The sequence below is a fragment of the Phascolarctos cinereus genome, unplaced genomic scaffold (assembly GCF_003287225.1).
Source record: "Phascolarctos cinereus isolate Bilbo 61053 unplaced genomic scaffold, phaCin_HiC Scaffold_5;HRSCAF=322, whole genome shotgun sequence".
NCBI classification, from domain to species: Eukaryota; Metazoa; Chordata; class Mammalia; order Diprotodontia; family Phascolarctidae; genus Phascolarctos; species Phascolarctos cinereus.
The window spans coordinates 7,906,854-7,934,646 of NW_027555958.1; the positions used below are offsets into that span (position 1 = coordinate 7,906,854).

The window sequence follows — 27,793 nt, forward strand, 5'->3', positions numbered from 1 at the left end:
CGAGAATCAATGCGATGGGCTTTTCTATTTGAACCTTCTTGAGGTTTTGAGTTTTCACTAGGAAGCTAAAACATGATCTTCCTGCCAAACTAGTGACGGCCATACTCGGAGCCGTTCTGCAGGGCTTTGTATCTATCCTACACTGAGGGAAATGTGATTTTATTTGGAAATGACGAACCCCAAAATTTGCCTGGCTTGATGAGCATTAAGCTGGTCCAAGCCCAATTTCTCCTTGGCTTGCCAATAGAAACAGATCTACAAATGTACACAGTTGGAAACTCTGTTTTGCTTATGGCGAAGGCTTAAGAAATATCCGTGGGGCAAGGTACTTCACTCTGTCCTTTGGAATTGAGCCCAGTCAGCCTGGAGAGGTCACAGTGAGTATTTGGGGAACGCTCCTCAGTATATTCAAATGTACAAAAGACAGCAGAAACATATCTAAGCTTGGGTTCATCGCAAAAGCTTACAATGAATTGATTTTGGGGGAGGGTGGAGGAGTTTCTTTCATTGGGGTTGGCCAAGAGGCCATGTTGATCAATTCAACATATTCTCAGGAGTAGGGGGTGGGTATTTATTCAGTCTTCATGGCGAAAAAAAGAGTTATTCTTGTACTTTTCTGTTATTGCCTAAAACTACTTAGATTGAGGTTGGGGAGCCTTGTTATTCATTGCAAACAACAGCCCAGAGGAAAGTAAGAAATCAATTGGAGTTCCACGAATAACAATCCAAGAACAATGTGGTTCAGGGCAATCGTTCCCAACCTGTGGACAAAAGACTTCTTGAGGACCCGAGAATTACTGCCAGGGTGTAGCAATCCATGTACGCCCCAAAGCACTGGCCCTGTGCTATTCATTTAGCTCTAGCTAGAAATGCAGGGGGCTGACTCAGGATAGTCGAGAAGCCGACGTGCCTTCTGTGTAACGGATAAAAAAGTCTGGCCTGTGTGTGCGTGTGAATACACACGTATATGTTACTATCAAACTTACAATCCTAACAACAATAACATGTCATATTTATACAGCACTTTAGGGTTCGCGAAGAGCTTTGATGGATATCATCTCACTTGATTCTCTCAATAACCCTGGGATTAGAGGGTTATAAGATTTTTTTTATCTCCATTGACAGATGAGGAAACTGAAGGATTTGAGAGAGTAAGTGACTTGCCCAGGGTAACACAGCTAGTAAGTTGCTGAGGCAGGATTCAGAGCTGGGTATCCCCCCTTTGGCCTCTAATACATGTTGATGCTTTTGTGCTTAATGAAATACAAGCTGATTTTAAAACTTTCCTGAATTCTTAAGTGGCAGAGACTCTCCTGGGCCCCACTGCCTGGAGGTCAGGGAGCTTACACTTCACCCCTCCCCCACAGGGCTCTCCAGTACCTTATGCGGGTTGGGGGTGTCTAGTCTCCTTGATATTGGCTCCAGAGCTACCCAATGGTGTTCCCCCAATTTTCTCAATCAATGGATATGATTAGCATGATTACTGTACCTGAGATCTTATCAACCAAAGTCATTCTGCCTCTATATCTTGAATCTGAAAATCCCTTCTCTGAAGAAACCTCCTAACATCCCACCATCACACTTTCTCATTTCCTAGCCTGTTCTCCAACTTCCCGGCAGCCTCCAGTGCTGATATCCCTCCCTTGTTTTCCCTGTTCATCATCCCTGTTCTGGCCTCATTTTTCCACCCTTTCTAGATGGGACCCTGTTGTGATCCCAAACAATGAGCCAAGCCTTTTTTTTTCCATATTGAAAGTTTCCAAACATCATGCTGGCAGGAGGGAGTGGGAGAGCGGTTACTCCAGCAAGTTTCATGATATCCTTGCTTGCTACTCAGATGGAGCATCACCCACACTCTCTCTCTATCTAGGGTGCCTTTGGGGCCATCTGTCCAAGGTGCAAAAAGTCATTATTGCTCTGAGGAGGACCATGGTGTCTTTTGCAAGGGAGGTTCACAGAATCTGCACCATGAGGCCAGACTTATCGACCTAGCCAAACCTCTTTTGCTTTCTCAGGGCAGCAGATGGCTATCTGAAAAGCAATCAGGCTTTGTAAAGTTTACAGAGAGATTACTTCAGGTGAGACACTGGACAACCAACTAGCCTCCCATCTCAAAAGGCGAGCATTTAAAATATGGGAGACACACCAGCTGCTTACAGAGTAGAAGAACCCTCAGGGAACTTGCCCTATTTAAATCACTACAGTTTTCAGAGACATGGAGGAAAGAAGCCAAAGAGGGGGAAGGGAAGAGGAGTGGGCAGAAATATCCCCAAGTGAAAGTTTATGTTAATAATGTAAAAGACAGAGTGGAACTTTGTTGAGGCAAGGACTGTTAAATGTGGATCCCTAATCAAAGTAATCAGAATAAAAAGTACACATCTGCTTCTGACAGAATGAACCAAGGAGAGACAAGCAATTGGGACAAATGGGACAAATGAAACATAAAAGTCATAGAATGATTTAAAGAGAAGAATCCAACGTTATGCTGACAGGTGAAATTTTAATCCCAAAATACATAAATAGATTCTCACAATATATTTTACCATACTACTGCCAATTTATTTAAAAAAAATTGTGGTTCTGATGATATTAGAAAGTTGGATAACAATGAGAGAGAGAGAGAGAGAGAAAGGATAAAGACAGGAACTGTGATTTCATGTGTATAGGGGACTGTCAGAGGAAATTATGTTTATCACTGTAGGTCAGCACCTCCTCTGAAGTTTAAAGTCTTAGAGAATTGCATAGAGTACTGAAAGATGAAGAATCTTGCCAGTCAGAGGCTAGAGTTGAACCTTGGTCTTCCTAAATAAGACCATTTCTCTTTCCGCTACTGCATAGCTATCTTACAAAAGAGATAGAGGGCATTATATAATGTTAAAAGATTCTAAGTAAAACATTAGTATATCATTCTCAAATATATGCACACCTAACAATTTTGCAACAAAATTCATAAGGGAAGACCTTACAGTGTTGCAAGAAGAAACAAATAAAACAATGAGCAAGAAATTCAAATACCTCGATATCAGAATAAGATAAATCTAGCAAAAAGTTTAAATAACAGAGAAGTCACTGAGTTAAACAAAATATTAAACAAACAAGATCTCACAGAATTATATAGTGAACCAAATGGGATAGGCAAAGAATATAACCTCTGTTTTAAAGGCCATGCAATTTATATAAAAACTGGCCACACTATGGACCCCAAAGAAGACATGGGCAAATATATGAAAGCTAACAGCCTAAGTGATAGATTTATAGATTCGAACGCTGTGAAACTACTAGTAATGGCACAATGAACAATAAGCATAGGCTAGACCATCACGTGTCTCTCATGGTGGGAAAAAAAACACTGCATTTGGATTCAAAGGACCTGGTTTGAAATCCTGGGTCTGCTACTATTTGTGTGACCCTGAGTAAATGACAACATCTCACGGGCCCTCAGTTTCCCCATCTGTATAATGATGACTGCATTAGACGGCTCTCCTTAGTTCTCAGGGCTCTTCTAGTTCTGGATTTATGAGTTGATGGCATCATGACCTCGCTAAGCTAGCCACAGAGAAGCTCTCCACATGGCCCCCTCTGCTGCAGAGATGTTTGGAGGGTTTTGTGTGGCAGTTCGAGGTGGTCCTTAAGGGAGAAGTTTTGGTTTTCCCTTCTGCCTTCCCTCCCACAATCCAGTTGTGGTCTGCTTAGGGGCACTAAGTATTCCTAGCATGAATCACCCCCCTTTCTAAGAAATGCCCCTATTCAGGCCTCTGAGACTGGGAGCTACCAAGTGACAGGTAACCTAAATCAAAGGGAACATTTATCTAAAAAACACAACAGGTATCTGGAGTAAGCCTGGATCAGAAGAAGTGAAAACTCTGGACTTCAGGGGGCTCTTGGCTGACATTCTGGGGATCCTTAAGAAGCTGTGTGAGCTACGGAAGGGCCCAGATGATACAATCTGGATGGGGAAGTCCCAGTGGGCATTCACATTAGCCTGAAGAAAGAAAGGATAAAGCCCCAAGGGCCTCTTGTCTCCACTCCGACAGAGATCAGAAAGGCGCCTCCCCAGTGTGCGCCATCACAGGCTCTCCTCTTATTGTCTGAAGAGTTTGAGAGATTCAAGGGAGCAGAATGGCAGCAAAGCACCGTGCTGAGGGAACTCCTGGAGACGAGCTGCATGGGATTCACATTTGTCTCACTTGTTGTTTGTTTGTTTTTTGGTGACTAAGGGAATGACATTGGTGGGATTGGGCTCATTGGTCTGCAAAGGTCTTCACTGCTCTAAATGAATGTATTTGGTAACTGGACTGAAGACTAGGGATGCTGCATGTATACCAGCAAGCAGAGGTGCACTCCTTCACACACACACACACACACACACACACACACATACTAATACACACACATTCACACTCACATAGACACACACACTCACACACATATACACACTCACACATACACACATACTCACACACATGTATACACTCATATACACACACACTCTCATACATACATATACACACACATACACACACACACACATACACACACACTCTCACACATACAGATACATACACTTACACACACAAACACACACACATACACACACACACACACACACACACACACACACACACACACACACATAGACATTCCATGAGTCTCATGGTTTTGTTTGCCCTATGACTGTGGGCAAGTCACTTAACCCCCCCTTGACCCCAGTTCCCTCCGAGGCCCCCTCCAGACTTAGCACCCTGATCCCATAGCTGGGCCCCATTAATACAAACTTCTTGCATAAATACAGTGAGGGTTTTTTTTTCTTTATTTGTTTTTAGTAGACTGCAGGATGGCTTTGCAAAAGAACATTTTTAGGGAACTTTTCTGAGGATATGGCTATCTCACTAATGTTAAACAGTCCAGTGAGGTCTCCAAAAGGCCAAAGGGCAAGTTAAAGAGTAGCATTAATTGATATACAGTGAATCTATGAAGTCAATAGGCACCATTCTATTACAGAATTAGTGGGGATATTGGAACTATCCTCCTCCCAATCACCACCAAAAAACCCCCAAAAAACTAAAACCCAACAACCCACAAGCTTCATGCAGTTTGTTGGGGAATGTGAAAATCAAGTGCAATCCAATCTCTTTTCAAAGACAAGTCAAGAATAAGACTGAATTTATTTGAAACATTTTTTATCAATATCAGGGTTTTTTAAAAAATCACCTTCGTTTCCAAATATGTCCCTTCCTGCTCGCCTACCCAGAGTCATCTGTTATGAAAAAGAATTAAAAAAGACAGGGAAAAATCAGTTCAGTGAAGTTAATACAACAACTGAGTTTGCTAGAGCAGGCAACACTTTGTCCCCATTGGCCCACAGCTCTGGCAAGAAGGAAGGGACGTACTTGTTCTCATGTTGGCTGTGTTTTAAAATCATATCCTAAAAGATGATAGGTCTAGTGAACCTCAAGAGAACATTTTAGTGTAAGGAAATAGCAGGCTGCAATGAATGTCTTGGTAACCTTTTGAGCTGGTTTGTTCTGAACTTTAAAACCCTCCTGTTATTCACATATATTTTATCTCTAAGTTATACACATACCTGTTGTGGAGTCTTTTCTGAAAACATAACTGCGGAACCTCCTTCTTCTTCCTTAGGGTAATCAGGAAATGTGCCAGTCATATTCCTAAAGGGGGGAAAGGGTAAAATGAAATCAGAATACCAGGGTAGCTGCCTCTACTTCATATTTGCTTTACTGAGTCTTCCATATTCCTCTAAACGACTGGTGATCACAAGTCTTATTTTCACTTTAGATCAGCAGGCTGAAAATGAGGTCTCTAATGGGAAAAAGTAATTGGATATAAACAAGGCCTGGTTTCCTCCCTTTCAGGGCACTGACGCTATGGCTGGGATTCAAGAAAGTCTCCTTTAAATGAGAATAGGCTTCCTCCTCTTTTCAATATAAAGTGACTTTGTGTTTGACATTTGGAATAAAAACGGAAGCACAAATCACTTTAATTTGTTTAATGTGAGGACACATAATGGATAAACACAGGTTTGGGAAACTAAACAGAAGGCAGAAGTAATTCCAAGGACAAACTCAGGAGCACTCCTCTCAATACAAACACTCTGGGCATGTTTTGGTCGTCCAGAGGACCCAACAAGCTGACAAAACCCCTTGACGTTTTATGTTACAAGCTAAATTGTCCATGGGCCTCCGATGTTTATACTTTCCATAATCATGTCACTTCTGCATTTAAAAATGGGCTTCATATGCCACATGGAGCAATTTCAAGGAGGTCATAGCGTGACATTTGGGCATACCATATGAGGACTGGTGGTACCAGGTATCCTCCATCTAAAAAGTAAACAGCAAGGCAAGCATCCTGAAGTTTGGGGGAGGGGACAGCTCAGCTGATTTGTTTCACATCTCAAACTCTATTTGTTCATCCATGTTGAGCCCAGGGAGTAACTGAACTTGTAGAAATGACTTAATAGTAATAATGATAATAGTTGGCTTTTATAGAGAGAGTGCTTTGACATTTGCAAAACTCTTTACAAAAATCTCATTTTACCCTCATTACCACCTTGGGAGGTAGGTGCAATTATCATCCCCATTTTACAGATTAGAGAACTGATGCAGATGGCAGATCTGGGATCACACAGTTCGGAAGGGTCTGAGACTGAATTGGAACTCAGGTGTTCCTGACTTCTGGGTCACAGAGGGGCTGTATCTGGCCTCTGATACTGTTGCTGGACACTGAGCTCTATCTTGACCCAGGACAATTGATAATACTTCTGTAGCCTAGATGCTCAATGAAATTCATTCTATCCAGAAAAAATGAGAAGATGTGCATTAGGTTACATCACAGCAGTTTCCTTTTTTCTTTCAATAGACTCCTTCCCTGGATGCTAGCTCCCCAGCAGACACAACACATCGACCTCACCATCCGTCTCTTCCAAAGCTTTCAGATTTCTGTCACTGCAGACAAATCCTGGATGCACAAAACAGGGAAGCCAGAAAAGGAAAGGACTGCCCCAAAAGGGTATTGTGCTCTCCTTTACATGAGGTGCGGCTTTCAATGGTCTCCCCCGCACTTCCCATGAAAGGAGAATTCACTTCTGCAGTCGCTTTTCTGGTTAGGAAAGGGTGTTCTCAGGCACACGATTTCATCCATATCAGTGTGGCAGCTGAGAAAAGTCCTGACAGAGACACCGACGACCCGGCTCTGGCTCCCGCTGGCTGTGTGATCGTCAGGCAACTCTTAGACTCCCTGAGGGGCCCTGTTTCCTCATCTGTAAAAAAAAGGGGAATGATAGCCATTCATGACCTCCTTCTTCACGTGCTGTGAGGGGTGCTCGTCGGCTATGAAGTGTGATATACATGTGAGCTGTCCTGGTTGCAAGGATTAGTTTTTCCCTGAAACGGAATCAACTCTATGGCAAAGATTTGAAAATGGAGTTTTCAGAGTAGTGACTTGAAGTGATACACGGAAGACGGCAGTCTTCTTGAGAATGTGGTGAGCAGGCCAGCAATTGTTGTTGTTGTTATTGTTTTGGGGGGGATTTAAAGGATTTTCAAGAAAAAGATTAATGGCATCCTCCCGGCGAAACAGTGGTTCCTAGAACCACTACCAGAGAAATACTGTTCCCATAAATGGCATCTCCTTGGGAAGATTCAGTGCCAATAAGTCTGGTCAAGACTTACTTGCCAGCAGAAAGAACAATTGATTCATTAAAAATAATAACAACAAACATAAAAAATATCGGAAAGCCCAGGGTGTCAATTGATACAAAAATAAATAAACAAATGGAAATAGATACTTGGAACTCAAAAAGGCTCCGGTATTATTATTTCGACCCATATGACTGTTTCTATATTTTTGTTATCAATGGTCTTTAACATTCTAAACATTTGTCAAATAACAAAATGAATAAAACGTGGTTTTACCTGTAGGGATGAGATGTGTTAAATGATGCCCGTGCTTAAATACTTCATAGTTTTGTTGTAAATAAGAGGCGATGCTGCTACATTTATTTCTGTGGAGCATTCCTTTGTCCACTAGTCTTTTTTTCCTTGGAACACCAGTAGAAGTCATCATTAATAAAACCTTGTGAATAACATATTTATAGGGTAAATGAAAATTTTATCTTTTCATGTATTTTCTACTACTTTACTAACTTATTTTAAAGTTTTCTTTTTTTTTTCAGATTTTCAGAATGTATAGTTTGGTTATAATAGCAATACAATTTCCTTTGTGTCCTTACAGACAAAAACCGAGAGATTCTCTGGTGAAAAAATTTTAGAACTAACAAGAAACATCCTAGGTGAAATTTTAGACAGTGAATTCGATGCTGCCAATGCTACAATCGCAATACTTGAGGAAGAGAAAGAATAGTCTTCATCTGAGTCCAGTGACAATGAGTGCATCAATGAAGTTTCTTCTAGAGATGACAATCTGAAAGGTAATAAGCAATGTGGTTCCCATCAGACCCAAGTTCACAGGCAAAAGATTTGAAGGGCCACAATGTCTGAAAGGTATTTTTTTTTAACAGAATGGGCTGTTGCTTCTCAAGCAAAGTGAGGATGCTTGTAATAGCTAAATTATTGCCCTTCAACCTTGCCCTACTGCATATTCCACAACTCTTGTCATTGAGAAAAGTCCCATGCTTTCTTTTCAAATTTTACTCAGGGAGTCAATGCTCAGAAACATTTAGAAACGTACAAATCCCAACTCCAGTGAATAATAGGTAATGTTAAATGATCTGCTGCTGCTATTGTCATTCAGTCATTTTCAGTTGTGTCTGACTCTCCAGGACCCCATTTGGGGTTTTCTTGGCAAAGATACTGGAGTTGTTTGCCAGTTCCTTTTCCAGCTCATTTGACAGATGAGGAAACTGAGGCCAACAGGGTGAAGTGACTTGCCCAGGGTCACAAAGCTAGTTAGTGTCTGAGGTCAGATTGGAACTGAGGAAGATGAACCTTTCTGACTCCAGGACCTGCACTTTATCCACTATGCCATCTAGCTGCCCTAAGTGGTCTACACTACATCAGAAAAATTAAAAAAAAAATTTGTGTTCATGACATTATCAATGGAAGAAACCAATCCCAAAGTATGAAGAATAGCTCCTGGTGGTGTCCTTTGCCAATAAAACTGTGCCACATAATTGATTCCTAGCTATAATGAGGTATCGCCAGACATGTTTTGTCTAGCATCCTCACTATAGCATCCTTTTATTGAGAATAGTTAGAAGGCATTCATTCCTGCTGCCTTGCAAGGCAGGTTGTAAATGTATTCAACATGTGTCAAACACGCCAGTCAAATTTGCCCTGAAATTTTGGCTGGCAGTACATGCTGAAGACAAATCCTTGCTCGACGGATTCCCTTGCTTGAGAAAAGATGATAAAAGAAGTGAAGATGTCCAGCGTGCCATGAGATAGAGTGCTGAAGCTTATGAAGCCACAATTTGACAAGGGCTACAATGTAACCCATGGCAATGATTTTATTACATCCCTTGTTCTTTCCCTGAGGCTTGCAAAGCATGGGTAGAGGACAGTAGAGACTATTCCTCAGAAACATGGAGAACTTCCAGAGGTAAGAGACACATGGGTCACTGCTTGGAACTCACGTTCTGAAATCTACCGAGAAGAAATCTACGGAGCTCTGGCTCTGAAAACTCCAGGGACACTGACAAGCTCCAGGTGTGTAACTGTCATGAGGGCCCTCCCCTCCATGCAGGTGCTCAGAGAACAGTCCACAGCAAAAGCCGATACTCTCCTAGTGTATAAGGCTAAGATGGAGGAGATGCTCCTGACTAAGTGATAGGGTGGGACTCAGGGAAAGTGGCAAGTGGAAATGTTCTAGCCATGCCCTTCATCAGCAGCAAGAGGCTTGTAATTCAAACATCAGGTGTCGAGAATGCAACCGAAAGGTGAGCGAAGAGCTTACTGGAGACGGTCTGAGGGGCTGATCAGAAGTCACAGGACAACTCAGATGCTCCTCCGGCCAAAATGCATCACACTTGTGACCCTACAGTGCTGAGAAAGGGCGCAGGGGCATGCTTCCTTTGCAAAAAGCCTGTGGCAAATGAGTGATAAAAATGTATGCAAAGTGTGATTCCTAAATAAGTGGTTATAAGGAAATATATTTGATGACCAATCTTTTCTTTCTCCCCTCTTTGCAAAGGCATTTTAAATAGAAATAGTTTTGAACAGATAATATAATTTTACTTTGAAATAAACATTTTCATCCTATCTCTATGTTCTTCTCCTTTGTTGATTAAAAAATGCTGCATTGTCTCGATTGATGCAGTGTGGTTCTTTGAAGTATTCTGTCCTTCCAGCTCCTTGGGTCTGCGAGGGTAGAGAGCAGTCAGGAGCACAGGTATGCCTGCAGTCCCTGCAGCAAGAGGCGTGAGGCCCTGTTTGGGTCCCAGACACAAGCCTGCGGGTTGGTTAGTCCAAGAGGGTGCTGAGTGAACAGTTAAAGAATTAATTCTCCAGTGTCAAATCAGAAGTCTTTATTGAGGTTAGCACGTTCTTGTCCCGTGGATTCAGCCATGATTCTTCTATATGTGGCTCCTAATTCCCTTTGGTTGGAGGTGATGCTGATAAAAGTTTGTCTGCACTGGGAAACATGTCTAGTTTACCATCCTGTTGGTCATGTGACCCAGGAGCTTCCAGGCAACTCTAAATTTCAGAAAACATGACCTACATTAGTAGAGGGAATTTCTTCACCTGTGAGCTCCCTACACCAATAATCTCATAGGACCAGTACCTGTCACTAGGGAAGCTCCTTTTTCTTGGGTGAGTGATGGCAACTGAGGGTAGAAATAGGGAGTATTTCAGGGTTAGAGGTGGGGTTTCTTGGTCCCCCTTTGGAAAGTTACATAGCCTGGAAATTCTGAGAAAGAAGTGGGAAGGGGTGGCATGGAGTGAGGGATCACCACCAAAAAGCTTCAAAGAGTCACGTGTTCATAGCTGAGTTCTAGCAGAAGGAAGGGCTATACCGTAGGGCGACTGAGTCACCCATCCTGCTCATCCTCAAGGGGCCTGAGGTTGAGCCCAGGGAATCTGGATGAGATATCTCTGCCCAGCTCAGGAATAAGCCATCAGTGCCCACAGGCATGGCCACTTCTTGGCAGCCCATTGAGGGGCAGTCAAGAAAACTCTAGTCCCATTGGAACAAAAACAGGACAAAGTTCACTACATTAGTAAAGGTCATTAGGAGAGGCGATTGGAGATTGTGGTGGTGGTGGTGAGAGTTTGTCAGGACTAGGAGAAATGCCTTTTTAAAAAAATTTTAAAATTTATAATTTTTAAAAATACCATTTTAAAATGATAGGGCCTTCACCTCCTTGTCCCCAGGTCAGGGAGCAAGAAGGTGCTGCTGTGGCAGGCTGAGAGAAGGCTGAGCTGGGAGTTAGGAAGCTCGGATGTGAGGGATGACTTGGGTATTGCCTCTTAGCACTGTAAAAAATGTGTAAAGTCCCAGTCTCTGTAGAGCTGAGAACTGGCTCCCTGCCTTAGGGTTGGAAGCCTTTAAGCATAGAAGGGCTTCTCATCAGAGGCTGGAGACCAGGAAACATCCTCTGAATCCCCCCAGTGGTTCTGGCTGGCTCAGAGCACTGGAGCATGGCTGCCATGCTGATTGGAGAGATGATACACTGGGGCTTGCGAGGGGATTAGCTGAGGACCTCAAATTACTTGCTTTCAGGAAAACTGCTCTTTCAATTAAAAGTGGAAACAAACTATGTGGTTTGTATTTGACTTTAATTCATGGAAGGCGGTCCACCCACCTCCGGCCCTGACAACCTCATTCATCCCCAGATCTCTCTCTTCCAAGGCCTGGCTCCAATGCCAAGACCATTCCGTATGTGACTCTATCCCTGTCATTTGGGTCTGTTACCAGGGCTGGCTCTGAATTACCAAGCCTTCTTTCTCATTAAAGGCCTACTGGCCTGCCCCCTCTCCCAGGCCCTCAGCATTCCACTAACTCCCAAACAAATGGCGAGCTATATTCTTAAAAAGACACAGCCTGGGACATGCCCAAATGGAACATCTTGCCCCCTCATCCTCTCCCTTTCTTGTTTCTGGGATATAAGGGTGGAAATATTGGATGAGAGGTACTTCCCAGTCACTCCAAAGAGAGTGACCCAGCGATTTCCATAGGAAAAAACAAGTGGATGACGGAGGCTAACTCTACAGGAAGTCTTTCTGGATTCCCACTCCCAGCTCCCAGTGCCTTCCCTTGGAAATTACTTTGCATAGTTAAGGTCTCTAGGTGGCAGAGTAGATAGAGTGCTGGGTCTGGAATTAGGAAGAACTGAGTTCAAATCCAGCTTCAGACACTAGCTGTGTGGTTAATAACTTAACCAATTTCTTCAACAGTAACAGCACCTGATGCTGAGTAAAGTGAGCAGAACCAAGAGGACGTTGTACACAATAACAGCTCCACTGTGTGATGACTAATATTGATAAACTGAGCCCTTCTCAGCATTACGAGGATCTAAGCCATCTCCAGAGGCCTCATGATGGAAAATGCCGTCCACATCCAAAGAGAGAACTAGGGAAGTTGAATCGCTAGCATTTTTTTCTCTTCTGTTGAGTTTTGTTTCCTCTTTCTGATGGTTCCTCCTGTTGGTTTTAATTTTTACTTACAATGTCACTAATGTGAAAATATGTTTAATGGGAATGTGAATGTATAGCCTATATCAGATTGTGAGCCATCTTGGGGAGGAAGGGAGAGAAAAATTTTAAACTCAAAAGCATATGGAAGTGATTGTTGATAAATCAAAATAAATTAATAAAATTAAAAAACCAAAACCAAAACCAAAACCAAAACAAAACAATAACAGCATCTGCCTCCCAGGCTTTTTGTGAAGATCAAATTAGATTTTGGTAAAAGTGTTTGTCATAGCACCTGGCACATAGTAGGGGCTTCATAAGTGCTAGCTACTGTCAACATAATAGATATTTTATTTATTGTTTTCCCCCAATAGAATGTAAGGTCCTTGAACGTTGTGACTACTTCACTTGGTCTTCATATCTCCAGGCCCTATTCTTTGTACCTGGCCCAAAGAACAAAGGTTTGCTGAATGAATGGGTGAATGAATGATTTCTCAGTATCAGTCAATGAGTACCTGGTCTATGCCAGGCTCTCTATTAGGATCTAAGGATCTGAGGATCTAAGTCCAATAGATAGGGATGTGTTGGGATGGGCAGTGCATTGAGTTGGCCACAGTCAATCAGTGCATCCATCTCAACGCAACATGAATCTTAGAGATACAGTGTAGCCGGACAGTGAAGTGGTCCCTGAAGGAAGAATCCCAGGCAGAAGACTTTATTAAGAACCTATTGTTGGCAAGGCTCTGGGGCAAGGTGCTTGGGATAAAAAGACAAAAACAAAAGTCTTTGTCCTCAAAGAGCTGAAATCTTACTGGGAAAATTCCACAGCACTTTGAAAGACCCCCAACTATTGGCTCCTGCCAAGGCTCATCTTGTTTTCAAACATCAATCTTCCCTAGTGAAGTTCTGTAATGGTGATGCATAAGAATAACAATTACAGGTGGCCCAAAAGTCGATGAAAAGCTTCAGATCAGGAACGAAATGTTGCAGGCAGCTAGGTGCCGCAGTGTATAGAGCCAGTCAAGAGGACCTGAGTTCAAATCTGGCCTCAGACCAAACACTTGACCCTTACTAGCTGTGTGATCCTGGGCAAGTCACTTAACCCCAATTGGCTAAAAAAAAAAAGAAAAAGAAAAAAAGGAATGTTGGGCATTTGAATGTCACACAAGAATTGACAGAAACCATCATCAAGAACATGTATGACCAGAAAGGGAAGTGGCCAATGAAAGTCAAAGTGAGTGGGAAAAAGGGTGGATAGACATTGATGGGATCTTGCACTGGGGCTCTAAGAGTATTAAAAGCCCCCTGGAAGTCTGCCTCTGGGCCTCTCTGGCAGATTGATGACAGGATATGGCCAAGAATCCCAAACCAAGGCTCTCCCCAATGCCTCAGCACAGCAGGGGGTAAGGGATTGACCCCCACATCCTAAGTCTATGGCCACTAGCACAAACTCCGGCCCAGTCCACAATGCCAGAAACGGCTCAAGAGCAGGCCTGCCAAAAGCCCATGTCTGCTTTCTGAGGGCAAGACTGGCCAACTGTGAGAGTTCCAGCCTTGGAAGGTCAGCTCTTTAGGGAGGGATTCTTCAGCTGTGGAAACCCAGGAGTCAGAAAAACATACTCTGTGGTTATCTTTCACTGACTGTCAAAAAGCATTTGATGTGGAGTAATAAAATGCCATCTTGAAGTCTCGTCTTCCACAAGTTGTATCAATACCAGAATTCTTGAAAGATACGAGTGTTAACTCTGCTTATTAATGGTAGTTGAAGTATCAAACATAACGCTCACCAAAGTTCTCCTCAATGGTCATGGAGGAGATCCAGCACAGAATCCAAATGGAAAGGGGATTCCCTGTAGATGAGCAGCCTACGGACGCTCTTCTGGCATTATGACAGCTGCATGAAGCCCCCAAACAGCCCAGAGTTTCCTATATGAGATCCATAGGCACTCAAAAGAGTTTGGGTTTCTATCCGCACAGGAAAAACCATGCGGATGAAGAATTTCAATTTGTCTAAAATATGATGTGTGGCTGGATGGATAACCCATACAGCTCTTCCTTGAACACATTTATCACGGACAGACACTGCAAACAGACAATGAATTCAGCCTAGAATTGAGCAGGAGGAAGGGGAGGCTGAGTTGGCTTTGCAAAATTGTGCAGGGTTTCTAAGGGCCCCAAGCTTCTCTCTGAAACAGAAGCCCAGCATTTAAGTGTCATTACTGTTACAGCATGAACAGTTCAATGTATGACTACAAAGCACAGTGTGGTACAAAATCTGAAGAAGTGAAGTTGGGGATGACCCAGAGGGCAATGGAGAAGGGTAGGGGGGTATGAGTAGGCTATAATGCAGCGCGAAAAAGGAATTCTCTGGGATTAGTGGGGTTCAGTCAACTCAAGAAGCATTCATGAAGCAGCCACAACGTACCAGGGATGGTGCTACGTTCTGGGAAAAGGCAAAAAAAAAAAAGGTCTCCCAAGGAACTTATAGTCTAATTGAAGAGTTTACTGTCTAATGGGGGTAAAGAATGTCCATCAATAAGCATTTATTAAGTACTTACTCTGTGCCAGGCACTATGGTGGTAGAGGTACTGGAGATGCAAAGAAAGGCAAAAAATCCTCCCCTTTCAAGGAATTTACAGTCTAATGGGGGTAAAGGAAGTCAGTCAGTTAATAAGCATTTCTTAAACACTTCTTATGTGCCAGAATACAAATAAAGACAAAAACAACCCCTGCCCTCAGAGTGCTTACCTGCTAATGGAAGAATCAATAACTAGGAATATACAAGATACAGAGCGTAGATGGAACGTAGTCTCAGAGGGAAAAAGACTAGCAGATGGGCAAAATATGGCCATAAAAAGGACCAATCACCTAGTGAGAATAAAGGATGCCAACAGACAGCCTCCATGCTCCTTTGGGATCCTCACAATGTCAAGAGAACATGAGGAGGGCTGCTACCATGTTGGCTGGACCCCTCGTGGAAGGTTCATGGGACGGCGTGGACAAGGGTCACACATCTTGGGCAGGCCGCACACGAGTAGCACTGCTGAAAGATGATTGATTAAGCATAGTTTGGAGCATCTGAACAAGGATGTGAAGGTACCCAGGGGCACCGTCTGTACGAGAGGATGGAGGACGCGCATCGATGAAATAAATGCATTGTGATATCTTATCCTCACCAAAAGCAAGTGCCTGAGGTAGGATTCAAATCCAGCTTTGCTGCCTCCAGGTCCAGGGCCCTTTCCACCTACTTCTCATAATAACAGGTGCCATGTTCACCTTTTAAAGACCTTCCTCTTAATGTGCACAAAGACATCCAGGTTCCTCCTTACCCCTCTCCACTGCCGATATGATGAAGAGAAAAGCTCATGGAGTGACATTCAAGGTCTAGTCTTTGCCTTTCCTTATATTCCCAGTGCTGAGCTTTGCACAGAGTAGGTGCTTAATAAAGGTCTGTGGACTTGACTTCATCTAATCTATCTTCCTAAAAAAGCAATATGGCACTGAGCAATCAATAAGCATTTATTAAGTACCAACCGTGTACTGAACACTGAGAGTATTTAGATAAAAAAACCAGTCTGCCCTCAAGAAGTTTACATTCTGATAGAGGAGATAAGTGTATACGTCCAAACATATAAAGCAGATATCCACAATGAACACAAGGGGAGTTGGGTAGGGGGTTTCCTAGCAGCTGAGTTTGGGCGGGGAGGAGGAAGTCAAGGGGCACCAGGAACAAGGTGGGGCTTGAGACTGACTGAGCTTAGAGTCAAAAAGCCCAGGTTCCAGGCTCACAAATTGGGGAAGTCACAAGGATTGTTATGGAGAAAGCCCTTTGAGAGTAGGAGGGAGCTATCATCAAGGCCTCATTGTTGGCAGGCTGCAGCAGTTATGTGTGTGTGTTGGGGAGAATGGAGATGTCATTTGGTCTATGGTATCTCTAAATCTGCCTAATAGCATTGTAATGTGGTTCTACTGTATTAAAAGTTCATGCAATGTAAGTGGGGTTTAAACTACCAATAATCCTATCATCCTTCAATAATTATCTCCACGCAATGTGGTGGGAATTGCAGCCTGCCTGCTTGTTAGCAGCACTGTTTTCCTCACTTTAGAATTAAATATTTTATACTCCGGCTCTTTTTATGAATCTAGCTCCACAAAATAATTTCCCTTAGCATATGCAGATACAATCAAATGTTTTACAATTCCCTTAAGCAAAATCCCTAATTTCCTCTCTTAAACCACCCGAATCCCAGAGTACCCTTTTGAGACTTCAGGAAAATGCATACAGCAGAATCCTTGAGTTAATTAGTTTCTTCCCCCCCCACCCCATACTATTACTTTCTTACTATCTGCTTTGAAAAACTAACATTTGCCGAATTCTTCTTCAGACCTCTTCCTACCCTGAAGCCACAGAGCATCTGCATCCATCTGAGGGACATTTCCCTTCTCCTGTGAACCCCCTTAAGTGAGCCCCTCATCTTTGCAGCCAGGGCTTATTAAAAATCTTATTTTGATTTTTTTCTCCACTAAGAGACTAATGGCTATTTCCAAACAATTAACATTTTTCTCATCATCAGCTTTTTTTTTTCGAACCAGGCAAACACTACACTTTCTCCTAATTTTCTCTTAAAGATTCTAATTAAATGTTATCTTTATTTCTCTTCATTGCCTCCAGAAAAAAAAAAGATAAACTCTCTTTGTATTAAGGCAGTTGAAGGTTTCTTCGATTCCCCGAATGTTGTATCCCTTTCAAGTTTGTGGTTTTTTCTTCCAGGGTGAGATGCCTTCTCATTTCCATCTCTTGTAAATGGCTTCTTATGGTTCATTTGCCTTTGTCCTTCAGCTACTGTATCTAGATTTGGCCTCCAAATATTCAACCTCAGATGGGTTTTTTGAGTAGGAATGTAGAGAATTCTCAAAAAATCTTCACAAGAAAAGAGACTTTAAAGTATATTCTGAGCCCTTTTTCACACTTTCTTGCACTGTCATAAGTTTCATTTTTTGCACCTGGTATAAGAAGAAGCCTTTTAATCTCTCTGTAGCACAGCTGTTTTTTCTTAATAATTGAATCCATAATCATTTTATCTGTTAAAAAATCAGATTAAAAAAATCCCCTGGGCACATGGTAACTTCTCTCCTTCCCTGAGTTGTGTGCCGCCCAACAAATCCCATTTCCACTCTTTTGCCATCTGTATTGTCCTACTGCTTTCAAAAAATACAATCAAGCTTCTATCTTGGGCAATTGTTTGGTAGGAAGTTGTATTGTGTATTTTTAAAATAAGCTTTAATGAAAAAGTGAGCCTTAAATATAGGCAGATATGGAAATTGTCTTAGATTTATTCTATTTGTCTTCTGATTAACCAGATTTATATGTAATCTCTAGGTGGGGGTGTAGAGGGCAGAGTTGGCAGGTTGGTATTCCCTCCTTATTCCTCCCTCCCAATAGAAAAAGAGAAAGGCCAAATCACTTCCTTCTACCATAGGAATGGCTCAGAGGTTGGGCTTTCTCCTTGGAGGGATAGCTGCCTCTATTCCTCCCCAACTCAGGTACAGACTGCCAGGAATACTGTTCCAAAGTGATTCAAATAGAAAGAGCACAGCTAGATAATAAGCTAATTCTTAATTTTCAACAGGAACGATGTCCCACATATACAAAGGTTCTTTACTCTCTTAGCAAATACAGTTCATAATGCTGGCTATGAATCAGGCTGCTTGCTAGTGGATTGTCTTTTGCTCTCGAACAGGACTATGCTATCAGGAGGGTGATGCCATGATGACTGGAGTCACCAGGTTAGAGAAAAATTTTCTTCTAACCATTGGCCAGAGACAGGCATCTCTGCCCTATTTTCATTCTGCATAAATTCCATTTAGCTATTGTGTTTCCCCTGACCCCTGTACTATTCCAGCAAGAAACAAACATATAGCATACGGTGTTCAGGGTTACCCATAAGTGTTTATAAGAAGTACAAACAAGGTCAGTAAAAAAAAGAACTTATAGCAAAGTCATGAGACAAATCAGAAACAGGAGCTAAGGCGGAGAGCAAAGGCAGCAGGGGAGGAGGGGAGGAGAGAAAGAAAGAAACAGTTAGTGCTTTTCCCACAGTTCTTAAGAAGGGAACATTTGTCAAACTTATACTGAAGTCTTTTTGATCCCTGGAGGGCAAGCTGCCCCGGAGGTTAGCCTGTCTGCTCCTTCTCTGGATCTGGACCACACACCGTCGTCGGGTCTCCTCAGGGACCTGATGACCATGGTGCTGCTGGCTCAGGTCCCCTCACACAGCTTCCCCAATCCATCTTTTCCACATTCTGGCTGCCCTGCTCTCTCATACCAGCTACTTTTAAATCTCCAGTGATATGACCTGGATGTTCAGCTCCATGGTGAGTGTTGAGTACATTGCATAACAAACGTCCAAATGCCCAGGTAGCCCCTGGATGTTTCTTCCTTTGCCTACAAAGTAAGCCAGTTCCTTTTAAGTGAATGTGACATATATGCAGTCTATGGCCCATTAACAAGGCCTTGAGTTTATACATACTTGGCTTCTTCTTTGGATTCTTCCTTCCACAATCTCTTTGGCTGAGGCACCTACTCAGGGTTTTCCCCAGAGACCTCAAAATGGAGCTCACTTTTACATTGTACCAAAATGAACAAAATAAAATGGCCCTCAACTCAAAAGCAGACTCCCAGGCTAATAAAACAAAGAATGCAGGGCTTAGAATTTACTTAGTCCAACAAAATATGCAAAACAGAACTGGGATCCACAAAGAATTAGGACAACTCTTTCCTTTTCTGATGGCTCTCTGCTTCCCCTAGGGACCCATAAAATCCTCTAGTCGTAGAATACAAGGTGGGCATCTGGAAAGGAAAAAAGGACTTAAGCATCAAGAAAGTCAAGAACCTTCTCCTGGTGAGTCTTAACATGTCCAAAGATCAATATTGTTCTCCAGGTTTATTGTAGCACCTTTGGTGAAGCTCCTCCAGCAAACAGAAAACACTTAGAATAAAGAGAGCGCTGCCTTTCTTCCTCCAGCCATCTAATTCCACTAAATATCTGGGTTCGCTTCTCCACATCAGTTCCCAGTTTAAGCCATACCCTCAGCTTTTTCCAAGCAATCCTCTGCTAAAGAAGAAGGCTTGGTTCAAGAATTCCTTCCACTGCTGGTTCCCAAGCCTTCTTGTCCCAGGCTCACCAAGGTCATCCTTACTACTCCCCTGCTTCTTCACCCAGGTCACTACCAGTGTATGTGGTTCTTAGGAGACCTTCACAAATGCAGATTTCCTTCTGTGGAATTCAGTACATGTCTGGGAATAACTGTTCTAAGTCTCTATGTATCACTTTAAATTTATTGATATCTTTCACTTTTATATTTTCTGAATTTCCCACGTATCCCCCCCTCCCAGACAGCAAATAACATTTTTAAAGAAAAAAAGGAAAATGAGAAAATCAGCAAAATCTATGAATACATTGAAAATTTGACAATATAAGCAATGTTCCACATTCATGGATTTTCCACCTCTGCAAAGGAGCAGTGGGAGGTTTTCACAACTCCTTCAGGCCATGAAGGTTCTTCATAATTTTTCAACATTAACTTTTGACTTTTTGGACCATAGGGTTATTCTTTCCATTTACATTTTTGTAGTTGTCATATTTACTATTTTCTCGGCTCTGTTTACTTCATACTGCATCAATTCATGTAAATCTTTCCAGGCTTCTCTGCATTCACTTTTTTATAGCACAGAGATATTCCATCATGTTCACACATCACAATTTGTTTAGTGATTTCTCAATCAATAGGCATCTACTTTGTTTCTAGTTCTTAGCTAACACAAAAAGTGCTGCTATAAAGTTGCTGGTATATATGGGGACTTTCTCACCAATGACCTCTTTAGGGCAAATGCCAACTAGTAGAATTTCTGGATCAGAAGGCATGGATATTTCACTCATTTTATTTGCTAGAGTCAAAACTGTTTTCCAAATAGTTGCACCGGTTCTCAGCTCCACCAACAATACATCAGTGTGTCTGTCTTCCCCCATTATTCCTGTCTTTTGTCATCTTTGTCAGGTTCCTGGGTATTCCTGGGTTATTTTGGTTTCCATTCTTTTTTGTTAGTAATTTGGAGAAACCTTTCATATGGTTGTTAAGGGCTAGCAATTCTCTTGAAAACTGTTTTTCATATCCTTTGACTATTTATCTGTTAGGGGTATGTTTCTTTTTAAAGACTAAATCCAAGGATTTAACTTAGGTAAACTGCCTTGTAAACCTGAAGGTATCACTCATTCATCATAAAAACAGAGATATAATCACAAAGGAGTGTGGTACCCAGCATGGTTAATGGGATGAGAAAATGCAAAAGGGCGGAGGGCACACATTATGTAGAGTAGTATTGAATCTTTGTTTTTTCCCATTTCATTCCTTCACTCCCTCACTCTACAAACTTTATTAAATGCCTGTAATGTGGCAGGTACTACATCAGGATCCAGGGAAGATACACAGATAAATCATGCCATAAAACTTATGCTTTTTTCAGAAAATGGTAAGTAGTCCAGTTAAGTCAGAGGACAGAGAATAGGAGAGGGAATACTTAGGTGGAAGCCAAGTTGCAAAGGGTCATGGACACCAGGTTAAAGAGAATGAACTTTCTCAAGTAGGTCACAGGAAAATCTTTGGGCAAGGAGGTGGCATGATCAGAATTATAATCCAGGAAGGCTTCAAGGCTACATAGAAGAAGGCCATGAATGAACAGATGGCCATTCATTTTGGAATTTCCAGAATGATCTATGTCTCCATTTTCCTTTCAGTGGTTCCCTGTTCAAGTGGGGCTGACTTGTATGGGCTCTGAAGTCTCTGACAGCTTAGAGAGTGTGTGATTTTAAGGAGATGACTTACTATGGCTTAGAGGCTTCAGGCTCAGTATTTCTATTTTCCTAGGCTGGAAAAATAACATATTTTTAATAGTTTTGTATTTATGTTTTTATGTGCATATATATATATATGCACACATATATGTATATGTATATAACATTCAATGAATCATGGCAACTTTATTTGAGAAAAAAACACACATCAAATAATAGAGAGATGTCACTTCTGGCCCCCAATCAACTACTAAAACCAACCAAATTTTTAAAAAAATACCCTTGTCCCACAGGCAAGGTTGATGTAGGAGTGCTCACTCTGTGTGAGCAAACAGGAACACTCATGTATTATTGGGGGAGCTGTGAACTGGTCAATCATTCTGGAAAGCATTTTGAAGCTATGTCCCAAAGTCATGAAGCTGTGAGTAGCTTTGTATCAACTATATACTCTACGGCCAAAGAGATCAAAGAAAAAGGAAAAGGACCCATATGTACAAGAATATTTGTGGCAACTTTTTGTAGTGGTGAAGACCCAGAAATTGAGGGGGATGCTCAACAGTTGGAGAACAGCTGAACAAATTATGGTCTAGGAAAGTAATGGAATATTATTGTGCTGTGAAGAAATGATAACGTGGAAAGTTTCAGAGGAAACCAGTAAGACGTGTCTGAACTGATGCAGAGTGAAGTGAGCAGAACCAGGAAAACAATTTATACAATAACAATTACAAGGAAAAAGAATGTGGAAAGAATTTAAGAATTTTGGAAAGAATACAATGCCAGAGGACCAAAGATGAAGTATTTACCCTCTGCCTGATAGAGAAAGTGATGGATTCAGAATACAGAAAGAGAAATACACTTGTAGAAAGGCCAGTGAAGGAATTTGCTTTGCTGGACCATACAATTTTAAAGAAGAATTTCCTTCCTTCCTCCCTTCCTTCCCTTGTTTCTTTTCTTCTTTCTTTTTTCCAAAGGGGTGAGTGGGAAGAAGAAAAATAAATGCTTGTTAATTGAAAAAATAATAATGTTTTTTGAGTGGAAAACTTGATTGGGCCTTAGGAAACTGATTTTAATTAAAGTGCAATTGTTCAGCAGTTATTTACACATGTTATTAGGGAAGGAAGAACAGCTGAGGAGTAAAGGTGGGATGAAGAAATACATCTCAAAGTGGCAAAGGATTCATCCTTTGTGGAGAAAGATGCCAGTGAACTTTTTAAAGAATCAGAGGGCTTTCAGAGATCTTGGGTTTTGGTTTTTGTTTCTAGAAAAACTGTGGGAGGGAAAAGAAAAGAAGGTGCAGAATATGTTGACTGTCATGACAAGCACAGCTGTGGGAAACTGACCCACTGAGTGCCCAGAACCAGGAGGGGAAAAGCTAGTGAGAGAACCCTGGGAGGAGCCCCTGAGAAATTGGCTGAGTGGGGAGTCAGGCAGCTGGAGGAAGGCCAGAAGAAGGGATTCAGAGGAGAAAAGCCCTCACTTCTGCAGGCATCTGGAGCTCAGCTTTGGCTGATTGCAAGATCGGTGAGTGGCCCCAGAGGAAGAAAATAAGGGATGTCTGAAAGAAAACGTTCAATGCTTTAAATGTGCACCCTTTGAACATAGTCATCAATGCTATCGATAAGCATGCATTAGGCACCTCCTCTGGGCCAGCGAATGCAGCTGCTGGCTCTTTACCCTGACTGTGTGCCGAGATTCCACTCCATTTTCTCCAAGGCTCTGATACCTGAAGCAAGCAGGAGGGGGTAAAGTCCTACTATGGAGGAGCAAGGGAGGAAATGGGAAGGAAAACTTCATTCTTTCTCTTTCTAATAGTCCTGGGCAGTAGCAAGAGAAAGACAGAGGGGGAGAGAGGCAGGGACAACCTTCCTGGGACTACATTCTTTTGTGGGAACATGGTGGCAAGGGCAAATTGACCCCACCTTATTAGATTAGTAATCTAATTTAGGATGCATTGCATTGCAGAGACATTAACTGTATGTTTTCTTTTTTTAATGGATTTTTAGTAACAGCATGGTATGGGGGAACATTAGTTGACTTTGAAAGGCAGAAAACCTGGTTTTCAAATCCTGCCTCTGACACGTACTACTTGTATGACCTTGGGCCTCAGTTTCCTTGGCTGCAAAGTGAGAGGGTTAGACTCAATGGCCTCTGAAATCCCTTCCAGTTCTACACCTATGAGCCAGCAAGTCTACACACTTTTCCCCAGGTTCAAAATAGAGACTCAATAATGAAATTCCTTCAGTCACATGCTGATGTTCATTCCCCAAAATTCAAGACAGATACAAACTGTAGACAGTAAGATGTCCACTATTTAGTGACCTGACATCAGAAAAGAGTATTTCTCTCTAGTGTTTATATGGCAAGTGTGCAAAGGGGCAAGCAGCTCGAGAAAAATAAGAGAGGAAAAAAAGTCAATGTGGAGACACTCTGGTCATTTCTCTAAATATAGCTCTTCTCCACAGTATTAGGAGGCAGCTGGGTGGCATTGTGGATAGAACACTGGGACTGGAGTCCTGAAAACCTAAGTTCAAATCTTGCCTCAGACACTGATGTGACCCTGGTCAAGTCATTTAACCCTGTTTTGCTTCAGTTTCCTCATCTGTAAAATGAACTGGGGAAGGAAATGGCAGACCACTCCACTATACTGGCCAACAAAACCCTAAATGGGGGTCATGAAGAATGAGATGCGACTGAACAACCCTTCAGTATTAATTTTTTTCCATCCCAGAACTTTCAAAATAAGAAGGGTTATGAACTTTAACTCTTTAAGGATTGTCAATCATTTGACAAGTATTTACTCAGCACCTGCTGTGTGCCGGGCTATGTGCTGGGTAACAGGATGCAAAAACAGAGAATGAAATGATTCCTGCCCTATATTTGAATGGGGGAGAAAATGAGCACAAATGTGAGCATATAGAGAGTAACCATAAGAGGAAATGCGCAAGAGTTGGGGAGGGAGGGCTCGGGCCGTGGGGGGAGCAGGGAAGATCTAAGCCGAGTCGTGGAGGAAGAGGAGCATTCTGTGGGGGGGAGGAGGGGAGAAGGAAGGCCATTGTAGGCAGGGGGATGCCCAGTGCAAAGGAAGAGAAGCGTCCTGCGCGACAAGATCGGAGGCCGTTCGGTTCGGGTGGTGGAGTAGGGCGCACTAAGCTAGCCTAAAGGCCAACATTCACTAGGGGACGCCACTGTGCACAGGGTACCCAAGTCAAGAAGACCTGAGTTTCAATGTGTCTTCAGAGCTCCACTTGCTGTGTGACCTTGGGCGAGTCACCTAATCTTGGTCAGCCTCAGTTTCCTCATCTGTAAAATGGGGATAGCAACAGCACCTCCCTCCCCAAGTGGTCATAAAGATAAAATGAGATAATAATTGTACAGCACACAGTACAGTGCCTGGCATATAGTAAATGCAATATAACTGTTAGCTGCGGTTATTTATTGTTATTAATATCGTTATTATCATTATCATCAATGAACTAACAAGGGTAAAGAGCTTAGCACTGGCTTCACACATAGTGAGCACTATATAAATGTTAGCTATTACAATTATAGAAAAACAGTCCCTGCCCTCAATGAACCATCATCACTACCATCATCATCACTGATGCAAAAGCATGTATACAAAATCTTAACCTTTGTTAAGCCTATAGAAAATTTTAAAAATGCAGAAAGGCTTCCTTATTTAACAGAGAAAGTTGGGGGAATTCATTGACCATGGGGGTGGGGGAAGGGATTCGGACTTGTATTTCTTACCATCTCCCCCAGGGAAATCTAGCTGGACAAGAATCCCAGACATTTAGGAAAACGATCATCTCCATGGTGCAGAAGAGACCCATCTTTTCCATTCAACAAGTAGCAGGAATGATTATGGAGAAGAAAGATATGCCTGACTACACCACCATCATTACCACTAACATTTCTATGGGCTCACAGAGCAAAGAAAAGCACTTTAAGTATCTTGTATCATTTGATTGTCACAACAACCTTGGGAGATAGGTGTTACTCTTATCCCCATTTTACAGATGAGGAAACTGAGGCAGACAGCGGTTAAGTGACTTGCCCAGGACTACACAGTTATTAAGTGTCTGAGGCTGGATTTGAATGGAGGTTTTTCCAACTTCAAGTCCAAAGTTCTATACTGTATGCCACCTATGTGAATCTGTAGAAACATTAAATTGAAAAAAACGATAAGAAAATTACAAGGGAGCCAAGATAGTTGAGTAAAAAGGTAGTCGCTCTCACCCTCCCCTATCAACCTCTGAAAACCCAGAAAATATCACCCCAGAAAAAAAAAACCTGGAACAGCTGAACTAGAAGAAAGACGGGGAACAGCAGTGCAGCAGCCCAGCAAACGGGTCTCCCCCATTTTTGCCTCAGCAAAAATAAGGGAAGCAGAACTACAAAGGGCCCCAGGAGGACAAGCACCCAGCAGCATTCATGTGAAAGGAGCAGAATAAAGCAACCTAGAGTCTTTCTAAAATCCCAGCCTTGCTGATTCCAACCCAACAACAGGTAAGCTGTCAGAACCCTACAGCTTCCAACTGTCAACCAGGAGGAGATCCTGAAGCCCAGGTGGTAGAGCAGGCAAACACCAACACCTGGACCTCTAAGTGCCTCAGTGAGGGTGGGGGGGAACCGGTGGAAACCAGCTCAGAAAACTACCCGGTGCCTCAGCACTGCCTCAAAGGAATCTCCCAGTGCATTAGCAGAAACGAGGGAGGCAGCATTGCAAGGGGCCCCAGACAAATAGACACCCTGCAGCACCCATCTAAAAGGAGATGAAGAAAGCTAAAGGAAAGGAAAAGCAGGCAACCTAGAATTGCCTGAAAGTTCCAGTCTTGCTGATTCCAGCCCAACACGAGGTAAGCTGCCAGAACCCTACAGCCTCCAACTGCCAACACAAGAGGCCCCAGCACACAAAGCCAGTGATCAAGACCTAGGCTCCCAACACAAGAAGCTTGAGTCAGTGCCCTCTGTTCCCCAGTAGGAGAGCTCAATCTCTTTAAAGGCCAGGGAATAAAGAAACCATGAGTAAAAAGAAACGTACCATAGATTCACATTATGAGAAGAGTGAAGATCAAGACAGAAATTCTGAAGAGGACAACATTGTCAAAAACCCACATCTGCAATATCAAAAGGGAATATGAGCTAGTCTGAAGCCCCAAAAGCCTTCTTAGAAGAGCTCAAGAAGGATTTTAAAAGTCTAATGAGAGAGGTAGAAGAGTCCTTAAAAAATACAATTAGCCAACTAGAAAAAAAGTACACTGAAGAAAACAAATCCCTAAAAAACATGATTGGCAAACTGGAAAAAAAGTACACTGAAGAAAACAAATCCCTTAAAAATATGATTGGCCAATTGGAGAAGGAAGTACAAAAACTAACAACTAACAGAAGAAAACAATCTGTTAAAAAACTAGAATTGGACAAATGGAAACTAATGACTCTATCAGAGGGCAAGAATCAGTCAAACAGAAAAAAAAAGAATAAAAAAATAGATGAAAACGTAAAATACCTCATTGGTAAAACAACCGACCTGGAAAATCGATTCAGGAGAGACAATTTAAAAATTATTGGACTACCTGAAAATCATGATGAAAAAAAGAGCCTGAACAGTATCTTTCAGGAAATCATAAAGGAAAACTGTCCTGAAGTCCTAGAACCAGAAGGTAAAATAACCATAGAAAGAATAAATTGCTCACCACCTCAAAGAGATCCCAAATTGACAACGCCAAGGAACATAATCGCAAAATTTCAAAATTACCAAATGAAAGTGAAGGTGTTGCAAGCAGCCAGAAAAAAAAACAAATATCATGGAACCACAGTCAGGATTACACAGGACCTTCCTTGCAGCTTCTACATCAAAAGACCGCAGGGCATGGAACATGATATTCCATAAGGCAAAGGAGCTTGGATTGCAGCCAAGGATCAACTACCCTGCAAAAATGAGCATGATTTTTCAACGGAGGAGCTGGATATTCAATGAAATAGGGGACTTCCAAACCTTCCTATAAAAAGACCAGAGCTCAAAAAAATTTGATCTTCAAGTACAAGATTCAAGAAAGACATAAAAAGGTAAATGGGACAGAAAGATACAAAATGTTGTTAATAAGGTGGACTGTTTACATCCCTACAAGGGAAGATGACACTTGCAACTCTTGAGAACTGTATTGTTTACACCATGTTAAGGGAGTATACATAAAGGGAGTGGATATTAGTTGACTTTGATGTAATGATAAAAAAAATCTAATCAAGTGGGTTAAATGGATCCAAGTAAGTGGATTAGTCTGATTTTGGAAAATGTACTGAGAAAGGAGGAGGCAGACAAGGGTACAT

At 42.1% G+C, this 27,793-nt stretch overlaps 1 protein-coding gene across 1 annotated transcript in view; it reads right to left on the bottom strand.

The window, feature by feature from the left end:
* The window catches only part of DRC11 (dynein regulatory complex subunit 11), a 225,896-nt gene that overhangs the window by 114,398 nt on the left and 83,705 nt on the right, over nt 1–27,793 (bottom strand). Inside the window, exon 7 of the mRNA XM_020974919.2 lies at nt 5,585–5,669. Coding sequence (XP_020830578.1) covers nt 5,585–5,669 — 85 coding nt within the window. The remainder of the gene's footprint in view (nt 1–5,584; nt 5,670–27,793) is intronic.